The sequence below is a fragment of the Neolamprologus multifasciatus genome, chromosome 12 (assembly GCF_963576455.1).
Source record: "Neolamprologus multifasciatus chromosome 12, fNeoMul1.2, whole genome shotgun sequence".
Taxonomy (NCBI): domain Eukaryota; kingdom Metazoa; phylum Chordata; class Actinopteri; order Cichliformes; family Cichlidae; genus Neolamprologus; species Neolamprologus multifasciatus.
In genome coordinates this window covers 25,178,435-25,204,842 of record NC_140450.1, presented here as the reverse complement: position 1 = coordinate 25,204,842, position 26,408 = coordinate 25,178,435, and the positions used below count along the sequence as shown (strand labels likewise).

Genomic DNA, 26,408 nt, shown 5'->3' with positions numbered 1-26,408 from the left:
CTCTCATTGAGTAACGTAACGGAATACGTTACAGAATACATTTTGGGGCATGTATTCTGTAATCTGTAATTAAATACATTTTAAAAGTAACCTTCCCAACATTGTGTATAATGTGGTAAAAGGTTGGGATTTGAGAACTCACCTGTTAGTGGAATAATGGTTTAGCCTGTGACAGCTGAAAGTATTTAAGGCTGCTAGCCGTCATTAGATGCAGTTTTGTGAGGTGAGCTATACTATGAATAAATTCTTTGTTCCACTATACTTGTCTTGGTGTGCCTCATTGTCACAAGTGGTGTCACAAGTGTGTCGTTCATGCTACAGTGAGAAGATAATGACAAGAGGTGGAAGAAAGCTGGAGATCTGGATATGATGTGACCCAAAGACTGCAAAGGAAGCAGCTAGCCTCATGGAGGTTTTCACTTCCACCAGAAAGGGAAGCAAGAGCACCTACTTGAGCTGGGAGACCCACTACGCCAAACCAAGTAAGCCCAGTGGGGGTGAAGAGGACTCTGGTCAAGTTCAGGCTAGAAATCCTACCAGTTCCTGGCAGCTCCCTTCCCAAAGACTTCACAATGTTAAGAAATCTTTTAAGTCTCCAGTTCAGGATATTAAATATTATCACTGTCATAACTTTGGCCATTCGAACCATTTTTCACTCACCATCGATAAATCCACAGTTTTCCCTTCTCCTCAGGTTAAGAGCCTTGGTGTCATCCTAGACAGTTCACTTTCCTATAAATCTCACATCAATAATCTCACCCGTTCTGCCTACTTCCATCTACGCAACATTAACAGATTGCTTCCTTCTCTTTCCACCCAGTCTACGTCCATTCTTGTCCACAGTCTTGTTACCTCCCTTATTGACTACTGCAATTCTCTTCTGCATGGTCTCCCCCAAAAATAACTCCATAAGCTTCAACTGGTTCAGAACTCTGCTGCTCGCATTATCACCAGAACCCCCTCCTACCAGTACATCACCCCTGTTCTTCAGGAACTTCACTGGCTCCCTTTGAAATTCCAGATAATATTCAAACTTCTTCTGCTCACCTTCAAGGCCCTTCATAACTTCACTCCTCCTTACCTTTCTGACCTGTTAAGCACTACCTGTTCTGCCTGTTCACTTCGATCTTCTTCTTCTATCCATCTTGCTGTACCTTCCTTCCGCAGAGCTTTCAGCTGCTCTGCTCCCAGGCTGTGGAACTCTCTACTCCCAGAAATAAGAAACAATGGTTCTCTCCCCCAGTTTAAACCCCAACTCAAAACCCATCTGTTCAAATCTGCATATTCACTGTGAATCCACTGTTTGTTAATTTTATCTTGTGCTTTTGTTTTATTGTTCTTATTTTGTCATTGTTCTATTATGTGTTTTATCCTATTATAAAGTGTCCTTGGGTGACTTGAAAGGCGCTCATAAATAAAATTGATTATTATCATTATTATTATTATTATTATTGTTATACACAACATTTTTGCCATGCCCTTAAATCAAAACCATCTCTTTTGTGTGCAGTCCCAAGACCAGCCACAGAGCCAGTAGGAAAGAAAGCTTATACTGTCCCTGTTTTAATTTATGGGCGTAAAGAAGAAGCTTTGCTTTGAAACTCTTGTACATTCTAGTTTGAATTCATGGGAAAATCTAAGTGATGAATCTAGAGGCTCACTTCCTCTTGATATGACAGCAGAACCACTGAAACCCTGTCATGTAGGCACAAGACCATAAAGTGCAAAGAAAATGATCTAAGAGCTAACCCCCCCCTTTTTTTTCTTTCTTTCTTTCTTTCTTTCTTTCTTTCTTTCTTTTTTTTTTTTTTGAGGAGTCTCTGGAAACACAGAAAAAAAGGGTCAAAGGCTCAGGGGAAAACGGTACACCATGGTTTCCCAAGCCAAATAACCAGCTTGAGTTTGACATTCCCTCAGATTTAGGTGCACTCCAAAGAAGCGACCCTACTCTAAAATCCTGGTTTGAGAAGGTAACAGAGGTAGAGGGGGGCTAGTCAAGGTCAGGTAAGATCTTGTAGACATTGTTTACTTAATTAAAGGAGGCATCTTGTATCAGGAAAAAGAGGAAGTGTGAGGCGGTAGCACTCCCACAACAGTTCAGAAACAAAGTTATGGATTTAGGCCATACAATTCCATGGGCAGGTCATATGGCTTTTCTCAAAACACTGAATAGGATCAGCAGCAGTTTTGTGTGGCCAGGGATGTATGTCCAGGTTTCCAGTCCTTCTCAGTTCCGATGACAAAAAAGGAAGGTGAGAGGTTTTCTGGGTCTGGTAGGCTGGTGCAGAAAATTCATACTTTATTTTGCAGAGCGATCCACTGCACTGAATGACCTCACAAGGGGTTCAGCCCCCGACAAAGTGCGTTGGACAGAATGTGAGCATGCACTCAGAGAGCTCAAGGAAGCAGTATGCATACATTCAGTTCTATACAGCCCAGACTTCAGCAAGCCATTCATCTTGTAAACAGATGCTTCAGAAGTAGGCCTTGGAGCTGTGCTTCAGCAAGATGGTGAAAGAAGGCCTGTGGTGTTTCTGAGTCGGAAACTACCTGACAGGGAGACAAGGTATTCGACAGTGGAGAAAGTGTTTGGCCATGAAAATGGGCTATTGAAATCTTGAGGTATTATCTTCTGGGACGTCACTTCACTCTAGAGACTGGTCACTGTGCCCTCCAGTAGTTGAACCGCATGAAGGATGCAAATGCTCGCATTGCAGGATAGTACCTGTCTTTGCAGCAACATGACTTTACGGTCCTGTACAGGCCAGGGAAGTCAAATGTGGTTACTGACTGTTTATCCAGGATGACAGAGGACTGAAGCACTTTGCACTTAAGAGAGGGGAGGAAATGTCAGGAAGAGGACTCCCTTACTACTATTCTATTTATAATTTGTGTAGCACTTTAGGAGCACCTTTTACTGCATTAAAAGCAACTTATCCAGCACTTTATTTAGCATTGCACTTTAAACATAGATTTGCACATGAAGAACATTTGCACACAAGAAGTTTAAGTGTGATTGTGTGTGACTCAAAAAAATTGAAGTAAAGGTGGTGCAAAGAGGTGACTAAGATATGATTACTAACCTGTCTTTCCTGTGTCCTCTTCAGGGTGTTTGGGCAAATGCTTCCCCGGGGGTCCAGACACCCTTTAAAGGTTCCGGGAGAGGCCATGGGTTAAGGCTTGGGTTTCTTGGGTTTTTTGAGGGTTTTGTTTGTTTGTTTATGAAAATGTAAAATGTATTTGTATGTTTATTTATTGAAATTGATGTGTTTAAGGCTGCTAGTTGTCATTAGATACAGTTTTGTGAGGAGAGCTATACTGTGAATACATGCCTCGTTCCACTATAGTTATCTTGGTCTTCCTCACTGTAAATCCAGCCGCAAAAGGCCGCACTGTTACAGAGATGTAGAATATAAACACATCTGTCTGGAAAGCACTTTGGGTCTGCTCTTGTTTAAATTTGCCATGAAATATAAATAAAAAGGACGTAACAAAGTTCAAACATTTTTTCATATTGTGTTTGAAGTATTTTATTTCAGTTTCCTAAATATACAGATAATAGTAATTTTACACATTTCAGTGGGCTACATATTCAACTTAGAGGATGGAAACAAAGTATCAATCCTGCTATGCAACTTCAAGATGAGAATTTACAAATATCTGGTGAATCACAAATCTTTCAAAGTTTCTTGTTATCTTTGAAAAGGATATTACACAATAATAATGCAATGAATTTAAAAAAACAAGCTACAATAACATTTTAAAATATAAACATTTCTGCTTTGGTGCAGCAGGTCCTTTTAGTGAGGTTTCAGTCAGAGGGTTTTGCAACACTTGAATTACCACAAGGTAACCACTTGTATATTTCCTGGCATTCAGGCACACTTTTTGTATCAGTGGGGGGATCTAGTTGTGGTACGTCTCTGTAGTCTGCCAGAGTAGTTTGCCAGTGGGAGGGGAAACCATTCGGGGGCCAGATAGCACAACCGAACATCTCACAGAGAATATTAGAAATGTTACTTTTTGCTTTATGTTGAACTGCTCCTGTGTCGTGAATACACTGACCTATGAATCTGTTCTATCTGAGCCCTAGACAAGATAACTCCAAAGCCATTACACAGCTGGAGCAAACTGAGTTTCAACACTGGGTGGCGTCAATATGTTCATGTTCAGTCTTTACACACACATTCTTGCTTTACATAACTCTGTGTTTAATCATCATAATTATATAATAACTAACCAAACAATGAGTAATACATACTTCACGTTGTGTTGAATCTGCTGTCAGGTAGGCTAAATCAGATAAGAAAGAAAGTTCTTGACTGTGAAATCAAAGCGCTGTTTTTCACTTTTAGTTTAAGAGTGTTTACATCTAGCTACATTAGATGAACTTTATACACTGTACATTCATGGCTGTATAGTTGGGAATTTTTTTTTAAGTTTCAATTATTAAAAGTAAACACATTATCACATTATCAACATTTGATGACAAACGCCTGCATAAACTCACTGAGTGTTTTTGAACTTTAATGCTATTTGTAAACTGCTAAGCCCATAAGGATTAAAAGGTTAAACGTATTAAATAAACCTTTGAAGAATTTGTTCTGCCACTGAGTCATACAGCCCATAGACTGCCTACAAACGCTATGACAAAAGCAAAGACGGACGAGTGTGGGAGGGAGACATCTTGTTTTACCTGCTTATCTTTACTTCCTGTTTAATCGACGTTGCGTTAACATGCCACGTTAATTACATTAAGCCAATTTTATTGTCATATGGACAGGGTGTTAATACAATAACGAACCATCCCTGAAACCTGTATATTTGTTAAATTTCTGTACAACCCTCTGCGTTTACGTTTCTTTCCAATACATTTTGGATTATAGTTGTGCCGTTTACCTTTTTTTTACGTCAGTTTTGATATTTCCTATGGTTCGTGAACGCATCCTGCAGAAGCTGCCTGTGTGTGTTTGGTGTGAAGGAGGGGGACGAACTTAGCTTGTTCAGCCATGTTAGTTTTCTCAAACGATGAGAGAGAGGAGACATGGCCTTGTCACTGAGCGGAGACGATGAGGAATATGATTCAGAATCTGAGCAGGTATTTTAATTTAGTGAACTCTACTTTGCTCTGTATGCTTCTCGATTAAAAAAAAAGGGTTTTGACGTTTTTTTCCTTTTCGTCAGTTACTTCAGGTGAATGTTTGTATCCGCTTTTCCTCTCTCTATGTAGGTTAGTCGGGTTGAAAGGAGAAGGTGTGTTTTAAACCTTATTCTTCGGTCAGCCAGGTAATAGCGAATAAACTCAAAGCTAAATATTTGTACACATTTAAAAGAACTGGAGTTCCTCCTTTTTGTGTTCCGTGACCGTCCAAAAACACACCGTGTCCTCGCCTCCTAGACACCATCTATCTTGTTAGCCACAACCGACCCATTTTTGTACTGACCACCTCTTAATAGCGAGCAGCCTCATCCAGTGAGGTTACAGATCCGCGGCTGTGACCACAACCTCGTTATCATCCACTACCTTAACGGTGAAGGCCATCCGACTTTATGCTGGCCAACTTATGATTTTCTCGTGCACTTTGGTTAACCTGCTATATCGAAACTGTTTTTCATGTGATTGATTTCCTCTCACTTCCAAAACTTGTCCCACAACTCTGCGCCTTTAAGAAAGCTTTAGTCAAAAACGTTGAGGAAGCAGGGACAGAGAAAGGGGGTGGGGGTGGGGAGAGGGTAACAATGAAGTGCCTCTACTTCTGTTACTTAGTAGTCCAGTGGCCCCAAACTGGTCAAATGGGTTTGATTTTTAACAGAAATGTCTCCATTTTAAACGCTGCATAAAGCCTTAATGTGGCTCACAGGGGGGGAACTTCTCATGAGTGGCATGGAGTGCATGCTCATTTGAGGTCAGCAGCATGGATACTTTCTCACAGGGCTCATTAGATATTGCACAAGTCTCTCCAGCACACAGTTGGCATGTACAGTTCAAGAGAAATGGGAGAAGTGCTGATGTAAGCGTCAGACCCCTGCTCTTACACAATGTTTATATCCACAACACCCACAAGCAGTGCAGCATCAAAGATCATATTTTGAAGTCTTCTGTTGTGACATATTATAGGGAGAGCAGCACATGTTATTTGTGCTAATTGAGCGCGGGCAGCAGATGAAGGCAAACGTGAGTTTCACTCGCTGACATCCACGCTGATGCTGAGTCAGAAGATTGTGTCACAGCAATATGGGCCATGTTTTTATTTGCAGGGCTCAGCAGCCAATTGGTGTCTGTGCAGAGACAGTGGATCTGTAGCGTAGTGGTTTACACATTTGGCTACTAAGTGATCATAGGAGGAGATACACCTGGGATAAAAAAAAAGCAGCCAAATAAAATTTGGAGACATGGAGGGAATGGAGGACATGTCAGTTTTTTGTTGTGGTTTTAAACTTTGCATGGACTTTATTTGCTCAGAGACTCGGCCTTACTTTAGGTATGCTATGTGAGACAAAGTCATGTGAGATAAGGTTAGGGAAATGGGGAGGTATCAGCCACACCTGCAGCAACAGCACCTGTCCTTTCCTCTGTGTTTCTTTCTCATATTTCCGTATTAGTCAGATGGATTAATGGAAAGCTTGGCACCATGAAAATAAGCTTTGCCTGGTTTGATCATTTAGCCTGGTTTTGCATAGATGCTCTGTCAGCAGCAGCAGGCAAAGAACAATTTCTTGAGCTGACAGCAACACAACAGAAGAAACTCTGTTATGTAAAGGGATAGATCTAACAACGCGTTCCAAAATCCTCCTGGGGGAAAACGCTCCAAAGAGCAGTTTCTGTTAAACAAGAAGAAACATGTTGTCACTGTTGTTATTAGCAATTTGCCGTGAAGCTTCTTTAGCACATATTTAGGGCTGGTTTCTCCACTCCTTCCAGTGAATATCATTCAGAAAGCAAGAGTGACGTTATCGTTTGCCTGGAACATCTTGTTTTACCTGTCTGCAACGCCTCAGTATCATCTTCCACATAAGACAACCGCAGAGGCTTGAATGATCTTAATTTATTGTAATTTGGTGTTTTATACAAATGAATGGAGTAATAATTGGTCAAAGAGCTGAAATGAGCCGTTGTGCGTGGGCCGTGTGTGATTTCAGTAATAGAATAAGAATAGATGACATCAGGAAAGTGCTCAGAGCACAAATCATAGCTTCACTCTGAGCTTATTTTTATCCATCTCTCTCAGTTTTTTATTCAAACAGTTGCCATCAGAGAGGCAAATGTGTTGCCTAGGTAACCTCTCCTCCTGTGTGATTTGTCTTATTTTCATAGTGCTTTATACTGCCCTGCCATGGCAACAGGGAAGAGAGTAAGAAGGAGATGTGAGAAAATCACAAAATGAATTAAGGTTTCAGGATTCAGTTAGATAATTGGTTGCTTAAATTTCAGTCTGATCGTTAAATTACTGTTTTTATTTTTAGTCCACAGCATCACGCAGTTGCTGCTTCCAGTGACTCAAATAAGAAGATTTGGAGTATGCTTTTGTCACAATTCTCAAGGTGACACCCTTAACCCTAAGCGTAACATGCACTGTGAGGACACAATTTCATTGACATGCCTACATTATGGGTACAGTTCAGTTTATATAGCGCCAAATTGCAACAGAAATTGCCTCAAGGTGCTTCATATTGTAAGGTAGAGACACTACCCTGACCACAGCTTTGTTTTTCTGTTTTTTAATTGTTAACTTGATTTAGAGTCAGTACTAGTTAACCCAGTAGCCAAGAAGCAAATCATTTGTTTAATCAGTAACACAATAATTGTATATCAAAAGCCTACAAACACCACTTATGTGTCGTTAATGTTCCATTCAATAGGAATCCAGTACTTTTTAAAGCAAAAACATGCAAATATTCACTGAGAACTTAATCCTTTTACTTGAAATGGTAATCTGAATACCTTATTTTGGGGTTATCTTGAGAGATCGTAATCAACTTAGAGGGGAAAATTTACAATTTTCAGATATTTTGTTGACAAAATAATTACTTAGTAAATATTAAGGGAAATTAATTGATGAAAATTAATATTAATTGCTGCTTAAGTATAAACTGTTTCCACATGGTTCTGTTTGCTGAAGGATAGTAAAATCCCAAGTTCAAGGTGGAATTAAACTAAATTCCTTGTTTAGTTAAGGAATTTTTTAGTAGCTGGGTCATATGACTTGTAATTAAGCAGCAGCAAGAATAGCCTATAAATAAATACATAATGCATGCATCACAGTTTGATGTCAGTGCCAGTTTGATGGCATTCCTTGTGCTGATAGACCCTGTGCACGAGAAAATGCTAACTTCCTGGTTTGAGACCGGATGTGGGGTTGTACATTTCCGGTAGCTTTACTTTGCGGTCAATCACTACTGCGAAGATATACTCCAAAATCATGTCCAAAACTCGAAAACGGAAAGATCGCGTTAAGTTACAAAGAAGAGAACGTGGGAACACTCACCACTGTTGTGTCATAAAAAATCTAATGATCAGTTTTGACGTTTAAAGAGTTTAGATCGATCAGTTGTTTACATCACTCAACACAAGCAGAACTGCATTACAGAATCAGAAGACACATCGTCCACATTCAGAAGCACATCTCTGTATAGTGGCAGTTATTATGATTTAAACAGGAAAATGTTCAGCATTCAAACTACAGGTGAAGAATAGTCAAACCAGATGTTTCCCCCGTTATGTCGATATCAGCTAGTCAAGTACACACCTACACAGCATGTTAACACACCATGAAAAAAGCCACACAAAAAATGAATGATTGCTGGTAACGGTTTCTATACATTAGTATGTACGAAGGGTATGTTTTGACTTACCTTCAAAATTACAGTGGTCCCTCGCTAATAACGCAGTTCACCTTTCACCTCGCTGTTTCACAGATTTTTTTAGTGCAAGTTTGCGTGCTTTTTTTTTAACGTCACATTGTGTCCTGCGTCCTGCGTCCTGATCGCTGAGACGATCTCCTCCGTGACGTCTCTCCTGTACAGTACAGAATCGCTGCATCAATCGCTAGCAGTGTGACTCTGAAGTGCAGTACTGTGTGTCCACGATGTCCACGAAACGTTTTGCACCGTCAAAAAATAAAATTGGCTACTTGATTTCACCTTTCGCTGGTTATTTTTAGAACATAACACCCGCGATAAACGAGGGGCAGCTGTTTACAGATACTGAGAAATATAACATTTGAATCCCTTTTCTCTTTTGCTCTGAGGCGCAGGGGAAAAATGTCGACAAGTCGATGAACATCATTTACAGATATATTGGGTAAATGCCCAAGACATCTATAGAAATGTAAATCGCTGCTTGATTCATTCATTTGCTTAACTTGTTTTGGATCGTAAACAGGGCGCGAATAGGACACCGGAAGCAAAGCTCCCCACAGGAGTTTCCGCACTGGAAGTAGCATATGCTAACGTGCACATAGTCTATTACGGTTATTTCAGCCGTTTGGTCTGATATCTGTTCACCTGTTAGCTTGCTTAAAGGTCCTGTGTCCATGTTCTCAATGACAGTTAGTCTGTTCATTTTGAGTTATCATCTAATGTCTCTTACGTTTTTTGCCTTCCAGCAGCGGGCAGCTAACCGGCCCAAACCCAAAATGGGGACGTCGTCAGCTGTTAAGCTGCCGTCCAACCGCAGCTCCTCCGGAGCCCGCCGCAGGAGGACACGCTGCAGAAAGTGCGAGGCGTGCTTGCGGTCTGAATGCGGGGAGTGTCACTTCTGTAAGGACATGAAGAAGTTTGGTGGACCAGGGCGCATGAAGCAGTCCTGCATCATGAGACAGTGCATCGCGGTGAGTCAGTAGAGCTTTAACACTGTCAGCTTTGTTTTTAGAAAGCATTCACTGCTTAATAAACTTGATTTCTGCTTGTTTTTTCTTTTTTCGCCCCATGCAGCCCGTGTTGCCCCACACAGCAGTCTGTGTAGTGTGCAAAGAAGCTGGGAAGGAGGACACACTGGAGGATGAGGAGGACAAGTTTAACTTTATGTTGATGGAGTGCTCCATCTGCAATGAGATCGTCCATCCCAACTGCCTGAAGGTACAGAAGGGCGCCTACGTTGGGAACAGCTGAACAACTCCACCTCATCATTACAGTCATTGTGATGGTGACTCACAGTGTTGCAGTAATGTGCCAGGAATCTCAGATCATTGTAACATGACAGGAGTGACTCAGGCAGTTGAATCGCAGTCAGAGGAGATAATTGGGTAGAAATGTTGATGTTTGCATAACGCTAAAAAAACTTTGTTTGTGATGTGGATCTCAAGATTTTATGGCTCCGACACGACACCATCACGCTGAGGGTTTCACTGAACACACGCTTAAGAAAGCTTAAGAGGTCAGGAGTTTAAAAACAAACTCTCAGATTAAAAAGAAACTGTATTAGATCATGACCAAAAAGGGCAACACACAGCACACACCCTGTTTGTAACCTGTTATGCAAAAACACAATTTGCTATTTGCATACGTTTGGTCAAACCAGTTTTTGAAGCATGGTCTGCATGTTTGTTTTGCATGCAAGAGCTAAGAATTTTTAATGCCATCAGCTAAATTCCTAAAAAGAGTAGAAAACAAACAAACAAAACAGAAAAAAGAGGCTGCCTCTTTGTGCCTCGTTGTTACAGGTTTTTCTAGCTGTTTTATTGTCTTGTTGCAGAATATATTTGGAACCTCATACAGCAGTTTAGATTTGTAACAGTATATTTAGGCCGAGTTGAGATCTTTAACTGTTTATACTTCCCTTTTCTGAGTAATCCATGAAGCAAGAGTTGGCATGTTTAACAGCGACTGAGGTTAAACTGTGCTGACCTGCCTAACAAGTACGCGTCAGAACAGCCACTTTCACTTCCCTTGCCTTGTTTGCATTAAACACACTGAACACAGTGTGTTTAGCTGGCAGTTCAAGTTGAAATCCGACTCATTTGGCCGTTGTTTTTATCAGGTGTGCGACGCTTCGGGGGTGGTGAATGATGAACTCCCTAACTGCTGGGAATGTCCTAAATGCAACCATGCTGGAAAGAGTGGAAAAGTGAGTACAAATATGTGTGTGTCACGGTTTTTATGTCAAGTTTCAGTTCATCAAGTGTGTTTCAGAAACAAAAGAGAATTAATTAGCATTACAGAGTTTTTGGTGCTGTTGTTACTTTCATTATTTCAATATTCGGTTAAAGCGTGTGTTGATCAACTTGCCACTTCCTGTTTATACTTTTGTCATCTTTCACATGTGGCAGTGAAGCAGGAAACCTCTGACTGCTGTGTCTTTTATGTTCTCGGTCACATTGATTTTGTTTATTAAACCATAGGAACACTTTTAGGAACAGCGTCTTTTTCTTGTCAATATAGGCTAAAGGTATAAAGTTGTCTCGCAATTATTGTCCCTTTGGCATTGAAGCAAAAAAGGGGCCCGGGGTTCAAGTATGCCTCCAACCTCCCTGGCTCTTTGCTGAGGGAACAGAAGCCTGTGACAAAGGAGGAAGGGGACGCTTCTTCAGCAACTAAGAGGAGGTCAGAAAAAGAGGAGACACCCAGGTACCGACCCGAGGAGTCTCTCAGCCGCCAGCCGCCGGTGCTTTCTCCCAGCAACCTGCCACGGCCCCGGCCCGAGGACAAACTGAGGAAAAAGAGGAAGCTGTTTGATGATGATGAGGATGAGGATCTCAGTGTGAGGAAGAAGGTTTGTATAATAATGTACAGTGTGTCAATAGAGCAGTATTTTGGGGGATAATTGCACATGCAGGGCTCTAGAGTGCGACCAAATTGGTCACAAATGCGACCAAATTTTTCAATGGTGCGACTCAAAAAAAATCCTAGTTCGCACTGGTGCGACCAGATGTTCGAGTAAAAAAAAAAAAAAAAAAAAAAAAGTCTCAGTGTGGTCAGACATAGTCAGGGGCGGGACTTCTCTGATTGGCCGTGGTGCAGATATTCCTGTGGTCGTTTGTGTGTACGTTTGAAAGTGCAGGTGGATACACAAAGACACAAACACAGAGCGTGGACCCGACGCATCAGAATCAGTTTTCTCTTTCTTGGCTTTCTTACCCGACAGCATGTACACGGACACCCCGTTGTGGCTGAAAGCCGACAGCTCACTGATTCTGATGCTAGATTCTGAGCTGCAGGTTTTGTCTCTCTCCAACCAAAATTCACTGAACCAGCAACAAAAGAAGATCCAAACTACAATTCACATTTGATGAATGTTGTCATTAATTCCCTCTGACTTTTGCTGTATTGCTTCTGCCACGATAAAATCACACTTCATGCACAGCTTTCTCTCTCTGTGTACTTCAAGAATAGTTTCCCATCTCAAATCTCTGTTTTTGCCATTGTTTTTTAATGACCTCAGACAAGAGAGGGCAGCAACTTCTGCTGTTCAATACTGAAGAAATTTAAACTTTTTAAAATTATGCAAAATTGCAGAATATTTTTAAGGTTATCTGCTATAAAACGCCAGGCCAGGAAAATCTCCTTCATGTTTTTCTGTTTTTTATCCTCAGTTACTTTAACACAAAGGCATCTGCTGTGATGCTCACACCTCTGATGAAGTCTTACATGTATCAGTACTGATAAATAATCAGAATTTTAATATTTCTGACTGTCTGAGTCAAAACTGAATTGAATCCAATCGGGACCTTGTAAATCTGAATCGAAAGGATTATAGAAATCAGTGATGATACCCAGCCCTAGTGAGTAGCCTAGGCCTGACAGAAGTGGATGTCGCTGTGGGCAATAAGATGTAAAAAGAACTATTGATAACTTTGACAAGGAGCCATCATTCTCTGAACCCAAAAAAGCACAGTGTATCCAGAAAACACATTATGTGCTGCGATAAATGCACTGCCCAAGTGTCCCCTCTCCCTGCTGCCTTTCAGCGGCAGGCAGCAGCAAACAGGTCGCCAGAGGCCGATGTGATGATTAATTTTAACATTGTCTACAAAGTTACCAAAGAGTGCCAAAGCACTGCAAGCACAAACACTTTTTCAGTAACTTATCTTTCTTGTAGAACTGTGCTCCAAATAAAGAACCTTGTGTTGACAAGATTGTTAATCATTTCTAAATCAATATCGGCTGTATGGACAGCAATATTCCCCCAAAAAAGTGCACATGTAAAACTGCAGTGTTAAGTGATGCGGTTGAAAAATTTGGGTGCGCCTAACTTTTAGGTGCATCAGTGCAAACGTGGCAAAAAGATAGTCTAGAGCCCTGACATGTGGTTTTTGTTTTATTTTGTTTCTCCAGGAAAAGTCAGATGATCCTTATTTTTCCAAACTTCTTCAACAAATCAAGAGAGAAGAAGATGATGAAGATGCTGAAGAAGAGGATGACGAAGGAAGGGAGACTCTTTTCCAGAGCGGTGTAGAGAGGAAAGGGCGCTCTGGAGACCCTGAAGATGATGGGGATTACAGGGACTCCAAGAGCGACCTTTTGAATCTCAGCCTTAGAACACCGGTTGGAGACAGTGACCAGTCTCACTGTAGCTCTCCACAGGCCGGCCCCAGCAGTGAGGGCGGGAGCGAGACCCAGGAAAAAGGCCCGCGTCCAAAGGCTCGGCGTAAGCGGCGTTTACCTAACAGAGAGCTGAGTCGGGAACTGAGCAAAGCACTTACCCAGGAAATCCAGAAGACCGAGGACTGCATGGCCAATGAGAACCGGCAACCACTGAAGGCTGAACCAGAGACGGAAAACGAGGAACCCAAGAAGCTGTTCTGCAATGGCAATGAGCTCGGGGATCAGAGGGCCCACCTCAAGACCAAAGAGATGAATGGGAACTCCTGGGAGCTGCGACACTTCTACCCAAGTCAGATCACTCCGCTGGGCTTCAACAGGAGCACTCCGACAACCCGGCCGGTTCCTCCGCGCTCTCCACCCAAGTGTGTCCAAATGGAGCGGCACGTTATTCGGCCCCCTCCCATAAGCCCGCCTCCCGACAGACTGCCTCTAAAAGATGGAAAAGCACACATTATCCAGCGAGAGCTCTGGATGAAGATATTCCGCTATCTCACACATCAGGAGCTGTGTGTGTGCATGAGAGTGTGCAAGACGTGGAACAGATGGTAAATGCACAGCACTATCTCAACAGTGATTTAAAATATATTTCTGATGTTTACAGTTAGTGCAAAAGAGAAACAAAGACCTCTGAAATGTGGAGGAGCAGTTACAGTTTGGTTTAGAGTGTTCTGCCTTGACACAAAGACCTGAGATTCAACACAAATCTTTATTTCTGCTAGGTGTTGTGACAAGAGACTCTGGACAAAGATAGATCTGAACCGCTGCACCTCAATCACCCCACTCATGCTAAGTGGGATTATCCGCCGACAGCCAGTCTCCCTGGACCTCAGCTGGACCAACATTTCCAAGAAACAATTAAGCTGGCTTATTAACAGACTGCCAGGTACTTAACTATAAGGGATTTTTGATCTAAGGTTACAGAACCCCCCCACCCCCAAATCAGTGTTTTAAAGTGCCACTATATGTTTTAGGTCTGCGAGTGTTAAGGCTGTCAGGTTGCTCCTGGGCTGCTGTGTCTGCACTCTGCACCTCCAGCTGCCCTCTGCTGCGCACTCTCGATGTGCAGTGGGTGGAGGGACTCAAAGATGCACAGATGAGGGACCTCCTCTCCCCTCCCACAGATAACAGACCAGGTAAAGCACAACCACTGTCACATTTGCCCTTTTCTCCTGCCTGCCATGCTGTTATGCATAAATGACACTCAAAGTTAAGTTTTAAAAGCTGCAACATAAACACAGTTACTAATCATTTCACATTAACTTGTGTAAGTGTTAATGTTAAAACTCTTAGGTACTCAGTTACACATTGCTAACTATTTTATAGAGCAACTCTTGGAGTGGGAGGCTTTTCAGTAGCTGGAAAGGTTATTGCTCTCATTCCAAACCCCAAAATAGATTTTTCCAGGAGGAGCTGCTTTAGATTTACGTTTTCAAATTGAAACACAAGCGTGAACTTGAATGTCAGAGATTTTTATAATCTTGAGGTGTTGATCAAATTTAAAATTGTTCTGTTTTACTTTTTATTTGACCAACTAACTAACAGGCCAGCTGGATAACCGCTGCAAGTTGCGGAACGTGGAGGAACTGAGGCTAGCGGGGCTGGACATCACCGACACGTCTTTACGCCTCATAAGTCGACAGATGCCTTTGCTCTCCAGGCTGGACCTTAGCTACTGCAACCATATCAATGACCAGTCAGTCAACCTGCTGACAGCAGCAGGGACCACAACCAGAGATTCCCTCACAGAAATCAACCTCTCAGGTGAGATGCTGAATCAGAGCGTGGAGTCATGGGAATATACAGGCATCAGGCTTTTTCATGTTTGTTTTTTTTCAGCAGGCTTGCATACAAGTTCAGCTGGGCGGCTGAATTCAAATAAATGGCACACTTCCTGTCCTTTAAATAACCTGATGGTCAGTCTAAACTCATACTTCCATATAATAACACAGAAAGCACCTCTGTTAGACGAGCTGGTTGTGTCAATGGACGAGGATACAATGATTGATATTTTTATTGAGACTGGGTGTGTCTGTTTCCAGTGTCTCAAGTGTACTGTGTTTTGTTTGATTGTTTGTGTTGGTGTCTCTTTTGGGTGCCAAAATAAAAACAAACAAACAAACATTGAAACTAATAAAACAAAACTGAAACAAGTAAACCAACTCTGTAAAATTAACTGCAGTCAAAATAAGTGTTTAAAATTATATAGAAGTTTTAAAAAGTAATGGAAAATACAAGACTATAACAACTCTTGTGTTAACCACAGAGGAAGGAGGCGAAATAGGGGGTTTTGCTAAAGCATCGATATTAACCACTAAATTATTTAAATGCTGTGGGTTGTGCTTGATTGTTCCAGGAAATTATATACTTGGACTTGAGATGAATAAATAAATTAGTATACTTAGCATTGGTTAGTTTACTTCCTTTAATATGCTGCTTTTAGCATTTCAGCTACTGTGCACTTAGCTTGTGGTTTTTGGTTTGAATTAGCAACAGTACTCAGAATTACAATCTTCTTTACTGTCATTGTGTAAAATGTAAAAAAAAAAAAAGACAAAATGCAATGCTTTGCAAATATTGTAAACACATATTTTATTCATAACAGAACATAGATGACATCTCAAATGTTTAAAATGAGAAAATGTTACAATTGTAAGAAAAATATTAGCTTGTTTTGAATCTGATGGCAACAAAATGTCTCAGAAAACTAGGACATGTACTTGGCATTGTTGTGGTGGGAGCATATGTTGTTCTAAAAGCTGTATATAGCTTTCAGCATTGATGGTGCCTTTCCAGATGTGCAAGCTGCCAGTTCCATAGGCACTAAAGCCCCCCATACCATCACAGATGGTAGTAAGCTGTATGACAAGCCCTCTCCTCTTTAGTCCAGAAAATCAGGTGTCCATGGTTTTTAAAAATAATTTGACATTTTGATTTTTCTGACCACATAACAGTTTTGCTCTCAATGACAGCATCATGCCTGTACCACCTGAGGGCCAGGAGATAACAGGCATCCAATATTAATTGTTGATCTTGTCTGCTGTGAGGAGATTTCTCCAGAATTGTGAGGGCAGTGTTTTGTAAAGCCTGTCTTCACTTCTAAAGAACTCTAAGTGTCTCTTTAAGATGCACTTTTAATAACCAGACATTACTGGCCTGTTGCCAATTAACCTAATTAGTTTAAAAATATTCCCTCAGCTGCTTCTTCTTAGTACCACTTACTGTTTTGGCCTTTTGTTGCCTCCATCCCAATATTTGAGTTTTTGTGAGACACGCTGCTGCCATCAAATTAAAAATGAGGTAATATTTTTCTTAAAATTGCACATTTTCTCAGTTTTTTGTGTACTGTTTTGGAAAAAGGAAATGCGCGAGATCTGCAGATCATTGCTTTCTGCTTTTATTTACATTTTAGTCCCAGCTTTATCAAAGTCCCCGGTTTACATTTATAGCAATAAAGCCCAGTTTTTGAATGCCAGATGTGATTAGTCTGGAGACGTATACATTTTTAAATTAGCAGAACTGACAGTTTTCTGTTCTTCTAACCCTTTTTCCCTGCCTCATTTTTCAGTGTGTAACAGAGTAACGGACCATTCCTTAAATTTCTTCAAGCGCTGCGGAAGCATCTGTCAGATAGACCTTCGCTTCTGCAAGCAGGTGACCAAGGCAGCCTGTGAAAGGTTCATTGCAGAGATGTCTGTGAGTGTACCGTTTAAACTGAAAGAGGACAAATTGCTGCAGAAGATAAGCTAGTTCCCAACAGGGCAAACAATAAAAGGACGTCAAAGATGGTCTTTGCACTTAATGGAACAACTGGTCCTGTGATAAGTCTCTGAATCACTGTCAGTAAACTGAAGTGAAAGATGGAGGTTGACTGGATGGAAGCCTTGGAGTCTAATGTCATGAGGTGACAAACATTCACTGGACGTGTTAAGAAGAGATGGCATGCATGTGTTTCTTTTGAGACTGTACTTTTATAAAGACCTGCTTGTAATTGACTCCTGGGTTATTTTTATTCCTTAAATATTTGAAAAACAGTATTTTTATAGCAGCATCATTTCATGAGTTTACAGTGTCTCAGGAACTATTATCACAGAGAGACTGTACCGTGAGCTGAAAATGATCTCCTTCAGTTTGCCCTCTTGTAACAGTCTGCGTGCCAAAATGTACATTTGAATTTAACATCACTTCAGTATCAGAGAAATAAAATAGCATGTACAATATATCTGATCATAAAAATATTTAGAATGTCTTTTTGATGAAGATAAAAAAAAAAAAAAATCATATTCTGTTACACCCTCATGCCTTCAGTTACATTACTACTTTAAACTGTGGAGTGTTTTTGCTTTATGGGGTTTTCAACAATATTTCAATATTAATTTATTGATATTTTTTTTATTACAGTTTGTATTTATTCAGTAAATTGACATAGGTGTGTCACATAGCTGGGTCAAATAATTAGTACAAGTAATTTATCAGGGTGATTTAAGCCTGTTGCAGCTCCCAGCGGGTGAAGTTCAACACCCAAAAGTTAGTAACAGGAAGCTGACTGTCCCAGCAACTGTGAAACTGACTTTGTGATAATACAGTAATCCCCCACACATGTTTTCACCTGGTTCTGGTTTATATAATCTGCTAACGCTGACCTTTGCAAATAACTCATTTGCATAGTTTTGACCCTATACTCCCTACAGTAGGTGTTGTATTTTGGTTGTTGTGCTGTAATTGATCACCTCAGGTGAATGTGATGTTTATATTTGTAAATCCAAAAATGATGTGCTAATATGCATTAAAACAATTTCATTTGTACCATTAAAGCGAGGCTTTGCTCTTTTCTCTCTTTTTTTCCATATTCTCACAGGGCTAATAGAAGCTAATAGATTTTACCTAATTTGTACATTTGGCACAAGCTTGTAGTTTGTACTGTTGCCTCACAGCAAGAAGGTCCTGGGTTTGAATCCACCATCTGTTCGTGGCCTTTCTCCAGCTTTCTTCCACAGTCCAAAGACCTGCAGTTAGTGGAGTTAGGTTCATTGGTGCTTCTAAATGACCCTTAAGTGTGAATGAATGCCTGCCTCACTGTTAGTCGTGTGAAAGACTGGCAACCTGTCCAGTGTGTACCCCACCTCTCACCCTATGACATCTGGCATAGGATCCAGCCCTCTCATGACAGATGGATGGATGACTTGCAAAAAAGTCATTTGTTTACCAAATGTCAGAGGAGTACAATGGGAGGGTTTAAAATCATTTTCTTTTTACCACTTTTTGAAGTTGTGAAATCAGATCAAGTTAACTTTCGTTTGTGTTTAAGTTGTAAGAAATTATTGGGTTGATTTTTGTTTATATTTTTTCACGAATTTAACGCCATACAATTTTAGAGAATGAAGTAAGAAGTGTGTTCTAAAACAAACCTCTCATCGCCACCCAGGCCTTGTCTTGAACAGTTTTTTTGTGTTTGGAACTTAAAAGGCTGTGACATGATCACTTCCTCAGTAATCATTAGCCAGGACAGTAAAAGACATATGCTTGTGGTGCCCGACTGCCCCACTCCCACCACACACACACACTCTCATTCACAGACACACGCAGATTTCAATTGAAATTTTAATTACCAAAATAAAAAGTTCAACATTCCCAAATACAAAGACCAAACCTAGCACACAATTAAACCCTCTGTGAAAGGAAAAAAATGCAACCTGATCCGCTACTGTGCATGACTGTAGCGGACATCTTTACTGTAATAGCAGCAATTTTGACTTTGTGGGTTACAGTACAGAGCAAAAAGCTTGTGAAAGAGCAGGGTATTGTGGGAAAATAAAAGCAGAATTTGTTTCAGGGGTAGGGGCAATCTAAGGAGTAGGTTGTGACCTATCTGGTGTAATAAAGCAGTGTCATGCTCTGGTTCAAGCAAATTAATGCAGATTAAACACATTTTAAATCACCTGACAGGAAAAATGTAAACCTCTAAATATAAACTGAAGCCAATCCCTGGGCCACTTCAATCAAATTAAAAAAAAAATAGATATATACATATCTCATATGGATCCATATATGCAAATATACATCAGCAAGTCATTAACTTCTATTTACTTCCTATATCACAGGTGTCAGTAAACTCATAGCTATATCTTTGAATAGTTAGTTCAATACATTACTCCTACATGAGAAAATTCAACTCGTTAAGACACTTCATTCCATTCTCAACGATACACGACAAATAAAAGAGGTGGCTGGGGAAGGTGGTGGGATGAGTTAGCACCGGTTTTCGTACTTTGTCTCCACTAAAGAGACAAATCAAGAGGTGACAGCGGAGGTTAGCTATTGCTGTAACGACAGACGTTGTGTGATCATTTAAAATGTGTAATGCATACAAGTAGCTATGTAACAAAATAAGTGAACAGAACAATTATATGTCAACTCCATCTGAAAAATCACAGCGTCTTTGAACTCAAACAGCTCAAAGATAAGCACGCATTAACTCAGCTACTATTAGGTCGCTTGCGAGTAGTGGATCAACACACAGTTGTGAAGAAAAGTGCTTTCTGGTCAAACATGCTGACGAATCAACAATCCAACACTAACCCTCACAGCTGAAGGAAGGGGGGAAAAAAGGTGAGAAGCATAAGGGCATGACGCATTATTTGGCACCTAGTTCACACTCTCCTATGTTGAGCTTCAGTGTGTGCCCTCGCCCTCATGAAGATATGTAATCACTTGCAGCAGTTGTTAAGTGAGGTGCTCTCAGGAATGCCCAGCAGAGTAGAGAACCAGCTACAGTTTACAGGCAGATCTGAGGGTGAAGCGTTGTTTAACAAGACTGCACGCGGCTCGTGCCGCACATTCTTTGCTTTGAAAAACTGTAAGAAATACATTTAAGACATTTGAGAATAAACACAGATACGGAAGATATGTTAACTTGAGGAATGACTCGCTGGAGGGTATGTTCCTACGCTCTGCCCACTGGTGAAAGCAAATAGTCAAAATTCTTCAGAAAGACATTTCTTAGATTTCACTGTGCAAATAAAGTGAGACCTCAGGGAATACAAACATCCACAGACTGAGTCTTTTGGGGATTTGAAGGTTACGAGCTGCATTGTTGAGGTTAAGGTACAGTCTCAGTCTGAAGCAGGTGCAGTGGTGCTGCAGAGGTGCATTAGGATTTGAAGACGTGCACAGCCCTCACGACGTACTGCCTGCAGATCGGGCATTCGTTCATCCTCTTGCCGCACTTGGTGCAAGTGACCATGTGTCCACACTCCAGGAGGACGCAGTCGATCGTGGCGTCCATGCAGATCCTGCAGAGGTTGTCGTCGTGAATCGTCAGTGGACAGTTCTCCCCATCTGCGAGAAAAGAGTGTGATATAACCACACAATGAGTAAAGGGTAAGAGAGCACTGGAATACTCAAAGCTTCACAAAGCACCCTCGTCTGATCGAGGTAGGTCATGCCCACAATCGCCTGCAAAATAACAACCCCTGCGGTATCTAAGTGTCAAGATGTTACTATGTCAACCACACAATTTTGATCTCTAGAAGCAAGCTCAGAGTGAACACACAGGGCTGACATACTCCAGTTTATATAATTTGTTTATATAAGTTAATATAATTACTTCACATATTCAACACACACACACACACACGAATCGATGAGACTGAAGGAGATTGATTTTCATGGTGGATCAATCTTCAATTTTCTTAAGTGGGATAAATGAACATTCAACTTTCATCCTCAATGCAACATCAATATCCCCAGGAAGAACCACGTATGGAAATGTTTCAAAGAAATGGGTCGAATGGAAAATGAGAACAGGTTCACAACGAACATTGGTGCGGTGCAGATGCAGTTGGGTTCATAGATGGAACATGTGACCACAAGGTATAAGCCTTACCTCCAATGGCACCATTGCAGATGGGAGGGGGGAAGGTCATCACTTTATGAGGGAGGAGTAAAGCAAGCACGAGACATATCAACAGGAGTCTAAACAAAAAACTTGTTCAAATGACCCTACCTGTGTGAGTTATCAATAGCACTCGCAGTAAATAATATTGTCAGAGGAAGCAGAGATATTTAGTTTCAGTGGTTAAAAACAGGATGTAGTTCCAACAATGACATCTAGGACACTGCACACAGAAGTTGGGTGAAAACTTACCTGTGGTTACAGTGCTGCTCACATTTTCCACTGCAAGAGAAATAAATGAAATGTACTGACACACTTCATTCGACCACACAACATGATACAATTGAAAAGGTTTGTAAACTCTTTGAAGTTAGCTGAATTTCTATTCTATTTATTCTGATAAAATGCGGTCTGATATTAATTATAAAGACAGCTCTACTTCCACTGTCTTTATTATCTTTATTACTGGCTCACAGTACAGGCTGGAAAAGGTTAACTCTACAGTTTATTAAATGGTACAGTCTGTTTTTGTAAGCAACCACAGCTTTTTTAAACATTTCCTATAGCTGCCCGAGACTTGCACAACTCTCAGGAGGAATTTAGATTCAAGCCGCCTACATAATGGTTTCAGTTCATCAGTAATTCTAAAATATCTTGATTCTTCTTTAGATCATCTCAGTTAAATTAAGGTCAGGACTTCTGATTTTCTCCTATTCACAGCTATGGCTGTAAAAAAGACTTCTGGTCCTCTACATGTCTGTAGGACAGGGCCTCAGTGACTTATTTTGGATTATACCGAATAAGAAATTAGCTTTACTTTGTAAATCTTGGTTATACTACATTCCAAAAAACTATGGATGTTGTGCTGCCGGCTTGTGATTGACAAGTTGTTAGCTAATGAGTAAGCACTTTCACTGTTAGCCTAGCCACCCTCATCAAATCAGTTTGTATTTATTTATGTTTCAAATTAAAAAAAGATGGCAAGGATGAAAATAGAAATCTCAAGACTTCAAAACACAACAGAAACAAACAGATGACATCATGGTAGCTACGCCCACCTTTTACACTGTCTGTGCACTGACCGCGCTTCACAGATACGTGTGAAGGACTTTTCTTCACTCCAAACATACCGCTGTTATACTTAAACTTTTGTTGGCTGAACATATCCTACAATAATGTCCTACAACTTTTAGGATATCCTGAAGATCTGCAGTAGTTTACGTTAATAGTATCCTATTGTTCAGTGATTTTTCTCAAAATTGACACATGACCAAAGATTTCAGCCTTCTGAGAGACTGAGCAGGCTGCTTAATGCTTCACACCACACCAGTCGCTTTTTGTTCTTGAGAACAGCAGACTTAATAAAGACATGCAAGGACTGGTTACTAACTGGAAAGGTAACCTCTATCCTCTATTACCTGAACACTGGACTTTTTAGAGAAGTAATTAGCACAGAGGTTAATCTACTCTTCCAGCCTGGACTGTGAGTATCTATTCAGAGTCTTTAATAAAGATGCGACAAATGAGTGTTTGTGTTATTAGTTTAGTCACATTTGTCTGTGATTGTTATTTAGATGAAGATAAGACCACGTTTATGTGCAAAAGATTTTAACTATTACAAACATTTTATATACTATAGATGATTTCTATAGGAAATAAAAAACAGGACTGCTTTAGAGCCGACAGCCCCCCTCCCCCCACAGGATTTAAACACAGTAAGAAAGTTAATACCCACATGATTTCCTGTTCTCTTCAGTCTCCCTGTAAAGTCTGCTGACACGCTCCACCAGCTCCCACTTCTCACAGCACCCTGAATAGTTGACAAAATTCCTGGCCAGTATCTCTTTCAGCTGCCTGACAGACAGGCCCTCAATATCCCGTAAACTGGAGATGTCTGAGAGGGATGCTCTGGCCCAACGTCGAGTCTGAGGACTAACCTACAGGACAGGAAACACCACTAAATGAAATATTATGCACACAATACTCTTTTTTTTCATCATATTCTGCTTCTTGTTAATCATTATAATTTATTTGTTTGTTTTTTTTAAACTGTCAGCAAACACAAACGCATAACTGAGTTTTCATATCTCCAAGTAAGCAGAACTGTTTCTGGGATCTTAGATGAATAAAAATTCTTTTCATTGATTTTCAACCCAAGTCACCCAAAAACATCTAAGCATTCATCACACTGCTCTCTAATAACTGCACCACAGTTTTATCGGCAATAATGCATGAATTCACTTTTATTAAATGGAAAATAAATAGAAAGACCTCAGGAGTGTCTTCACTGGGATCCAAGTTGAGAAGAGACACTGATGTACCGTCTCCCATATCCTGAAAGGCAACAACAGAAACAACAAACATAGTATGCACTGCACACAAGAAGCATGCCGCCAACAGAGGATTAGGATTAGACAGACCTCAGCCAGCCCATTGATACATTGGAAACAACAATGCCTGGTACGTTCCATTCAAAGACAAGCTTACTGCTCTATAATCAGGCCTGGTACAAGTATTTATAGTGGCTCCTGGCTGCTTGAGGTTGGGCTCTCTTCTAGCTTATTTGCTTTCTTTTATTGCTTTCTACAATCCTGATTTGTTTTTATTTAGTTGGTGTGCAAATTTAGCTGAAAGGATGAGCAGTGAACTCCAACGGACTCATTTTCTGGAAAACACTCACGTGAATTTCTTAGAAATGTATGCGTTGCACCAACAGAAAAGTATTACTACATACTTAAATATCTGTAGAGGTCTGGACAGTATGTTATTTGCATACATGTGTTTAACCTGGTTCTGACCTGGTTGGTGTCAGAGCTATCGCTCCTGCTGAGCGCTTCCTCCTGAGAGGCAGCGAACGCAGACAGCTCGGAGGCAGACTGTGTGGTAGAAGGGGTTGGAGTGTACAGGGAACGCGACTGAAGGCTGGTCACGTCGGGGTCCTCCTCTTCCTCGATTCCTCGGTGACAGAGAACCAAGTCCACCAGATCTTCCTTCTCCCTGCAGGTGTCGGTGGGGATGTTACGCAGCAGCAAGTACTGACGCAGGTCCTTTACTCGGAGACGCATGAGCCGCGGCCGCTGAAAGGCCGTCGCCTTCAGCAAATGACATGTGGCACAAATGCGTAAATTCTCCTGAAGCACGGAGCACAGAGAGCAGAAGCTCTTCTTGCAGTCACAGCAAATATGCTGAGGAAGAAAAACAAGATGATGGAAATGAGGGAATTAGTGATTTATGCACACCTTCCGCCATGTGCTACTGCCAGGTATCTCATCGCAGGAAGACAGCACAGGCAAAAATGTAACCCGTCTCATTCTCCTCCTTATATGCACATATATTTTATAATAAATATTGCTATTACAGTCAAAACAGGAAAAATACCAAAACCATTTAATAAATCACTGGAAAGTATGTGAATGCCACCAGAGCTTTATTGCATTTCTATCACTCACATCTGTTCTTCCCATGCAGACAGAGACAGGAGGTGCTTTCTTTTATGTGACAAACATCAAAGAGTAATAAATGCAAGATATGGGATTAGACCGGCATGGTGGTGTGCAGAGGGTTCAGACAGAATGAGAGCCTAAGCATGAAGATATTAGAGCACTAGCATGTTGGTCCATCTGCCTCCCAACTCGTGCCTTTTTGTCCCAGGACATATAAATATTCATCATGTCAGCACTCTAGAAAACCAGTTAGCCTCTTTTTAACTATTTGAATTCGTTTATGCCTTTATAATTACATGCTTTTTTCTTCAAAAAAAAAAAAAAATATGAACACCCATTAAAAATGCACATGAGAAAATGAGCTAAGCACGCACACTCTCCATGCCCACAGTGCTTCTGTCTAAATAATTCATTTAATATGTTTCCTCCTTATCAGATCAGGTAATATGTTTGTATTAGATAGAACACCCAGGCACCTACCTTCCTCCTGAAGACTGAGAAGGCCTGACCACAGGCCTTGCATACAAGACTGGGACTCCCTGAGCTGGTGGGCGGGTAAGTGGAATATCCCGCACTGGGGGCAAATCTGAAGGGTCCAGCACCGGCCCCGAACCCTGGCTGCTGGCCTCTGACGGCCCCAGTACCCATGACTTCATTCAGCAGACCACAGCATGAAGCCCACATGGAAGAGGCCCCTGCCTGACATTTACAAAACACCTTTACTTCAGTATTTAGTGTCTTCACGTTGAATCCTGAAGAACATCTTGTTCTTACTGACAATATGTCAACCACACAGGCCCATCAGTATAATTTATACACGGTTACCACAAGTACCACAAGGCCACATATATGTGCATATTATACATGATTATAATACATGAAACTACTAGAAGGGGTTTGTATGAGCTGTTCATAAAGCACAAGATGTGAATAGATAAAGTAAATGTCAACAGTAAAAGCACTTAAGGTACATAATGTCACAAAAAGGCAGAACAACAGCTAGACCAATATTCACCTGGAAACCTAATGTAACTAAATAATCTTAACGTCAAATCAGTGTTGAGTGACAGCTGCCAGAGTGGCTGTTTGTCCGGCCGTTTTAAGTCTTTAGCCAGCACAAGCCCAGAAACGTCAGCGACCTGAAGCTTGCGCTAGCCGGTTGGTGCTAGCGAAAATCTAATCAGACCGATAATTGGAACAAAGGTTATGTAAAGAAAAAAATACCTTCATTGCAACTCCGGCGTGTCTACCAAGACAAAAGAGACTGTCAGTGTAACCATTGCAATGTGTAGCGTTGCTTATTTAGATGAAGTATCTTCTCTGAACGTAATGTGATGAAACCAACTGCCGAGTCCACCGCCGCTGTACTGCTGCTTCTGTGGTCTAATTACTGCCAGGCGACGCATTAGTGCCACCTACTGTTAACTTGCAGAAAATGTCCACAAAAAAAATTAACAAAAATATGTAGGCACTTTATAATCAAATCTCTCCAAAACAAACACAAATGAAGATAATAATTTTAGAAGATAAGA

At 40.9% G+C, this 26,408-nt stretch overlaps 2 protein-coding genes across 11 annotated transcripts; one reads left to right on the top strand and one right to left on the bottom strand.

Moving 5' to 3' along the window:
- The first annotated feature begins 4,955 nt into the window (after positions 1-4,955).
- kdm2ba (lysine (K)-specific demethylase 2Ba) lies at positions 4,956-19,759 on the top strand. Of its 9 annotated transcripts, none has more exons than XM_085180586.1 (10): positions 4,956-5,098; positions 9,606-9,830; positions 9,934-10,077; positions 10,979-11,064; positions 11,419-11,710; positions 13,273-14,087; positions 14,262-14,425; positions 14,514-14,675; positions 15,085-15,303; positions 17,108-19,759. In XM_085180586.1, the coding sequence occupies exons 1-10, from the start codon at positions 5,045-5,047 to the stop codon at positions 17,287-17,289; spliced, it is 2,343 nt and encodes a 780-aa protein (XP_085036712.1). In that variant the 5' UTR covers positions 4,956-5,044; the 3' UTR covers positions 17,290-19,759. The 9 variants fall into 9 exon arrangements, with proteins under 9 accessions (XP_085036712.1, XP_085036707.1, XP_085036704.1 ...); XM_085180585.1 differs by lacking the exon at positions 4,956-5,098 and adding an exon at positions 15,382-15,455 and having other exon boundaries at positions 8,974-9,830; positions 10,979-11,066; positions 11,421-11,710; positions 17,108-17,259; XM_085180581.1 differs by having other exon boundaries at positions 10,979-11,066; positions 11,421-11,710; positions 15,085-17,238.
- Positions 19,127-26,269, bottom strand: rnf34a (ring finger protein 34a). 2 transcript variants are annotated; one of them, XM_085180588.1, is made up of 8 exons: positions 26,101-26,269; positions 25,357-25,575; positions 24,232-24,618; positions 23,705-23,767; positions 23,169-23,370; positions 21,686-21,715; positions 21,425-21,466; positions 19,127-20,877 (listed from the first exon to the last, which is right to left on the bottom strand). In XM_085180588.1, the coding sequence occupies exons 1-8, from the start codon at positions 26,104-26,106 to the stop codon at positions 20,690-20,692; spliced, it is 1,137 nt and encodes a 378-aa protein (XP_085036714.1). In that variant the 5' UTR covers positions 26,107-26,269; the 3' UTR covers positions 19,127-20,689. The 2 variants fall into 2 exon arrangements, with proteins under 2 accessions (XP_085036714.1, XP_085036715.1); XM_085180589.1 differs by lacking the exon at positions 21,425-21,466.
- Between the last annotated feature and the right edge of the window lie 139 nt (positions 26,270-26,408).

Coding starts and splice junctions, on each gene's coding strand:
- rnf34a (XM_085180588.1), bottom strand. Junction 23,371..23,704: donor CCAGTGAAGACACTCCTGAG/GTCTTTCTATTT, acceptor CCTGTCCTGTAG/GTTAGTCCTCAGACTCGACG. Junction 21,467..21,685: donor GAGCAGCACTGTAACCACAG/GTAAGTTTTCAC, acceptor TCCCTCATAAAG/TGATGACCTTCCCCCCTCCC.
- kdm2ba (XM_085180578.1), top strand. CDS start 9,534: ATGTTCTCAATGACAGTTAGTCTGTTCATTTTGAGTTATCATCTAATG. Junction 14,426..14,513: donor GCTTATTAACAGACTGCCAG/GTACTTAACTAT, acceptor TATATGTTTTAG/GTCTGCGAGTGTTAAGGCTG. Junction 14,676..15,084: donor TCCCACAGATAACAGACCAG/GTAAAGCACAAC, acceptor ACTAACTAACAG/GCCAGCTGGATAACCGCTGC.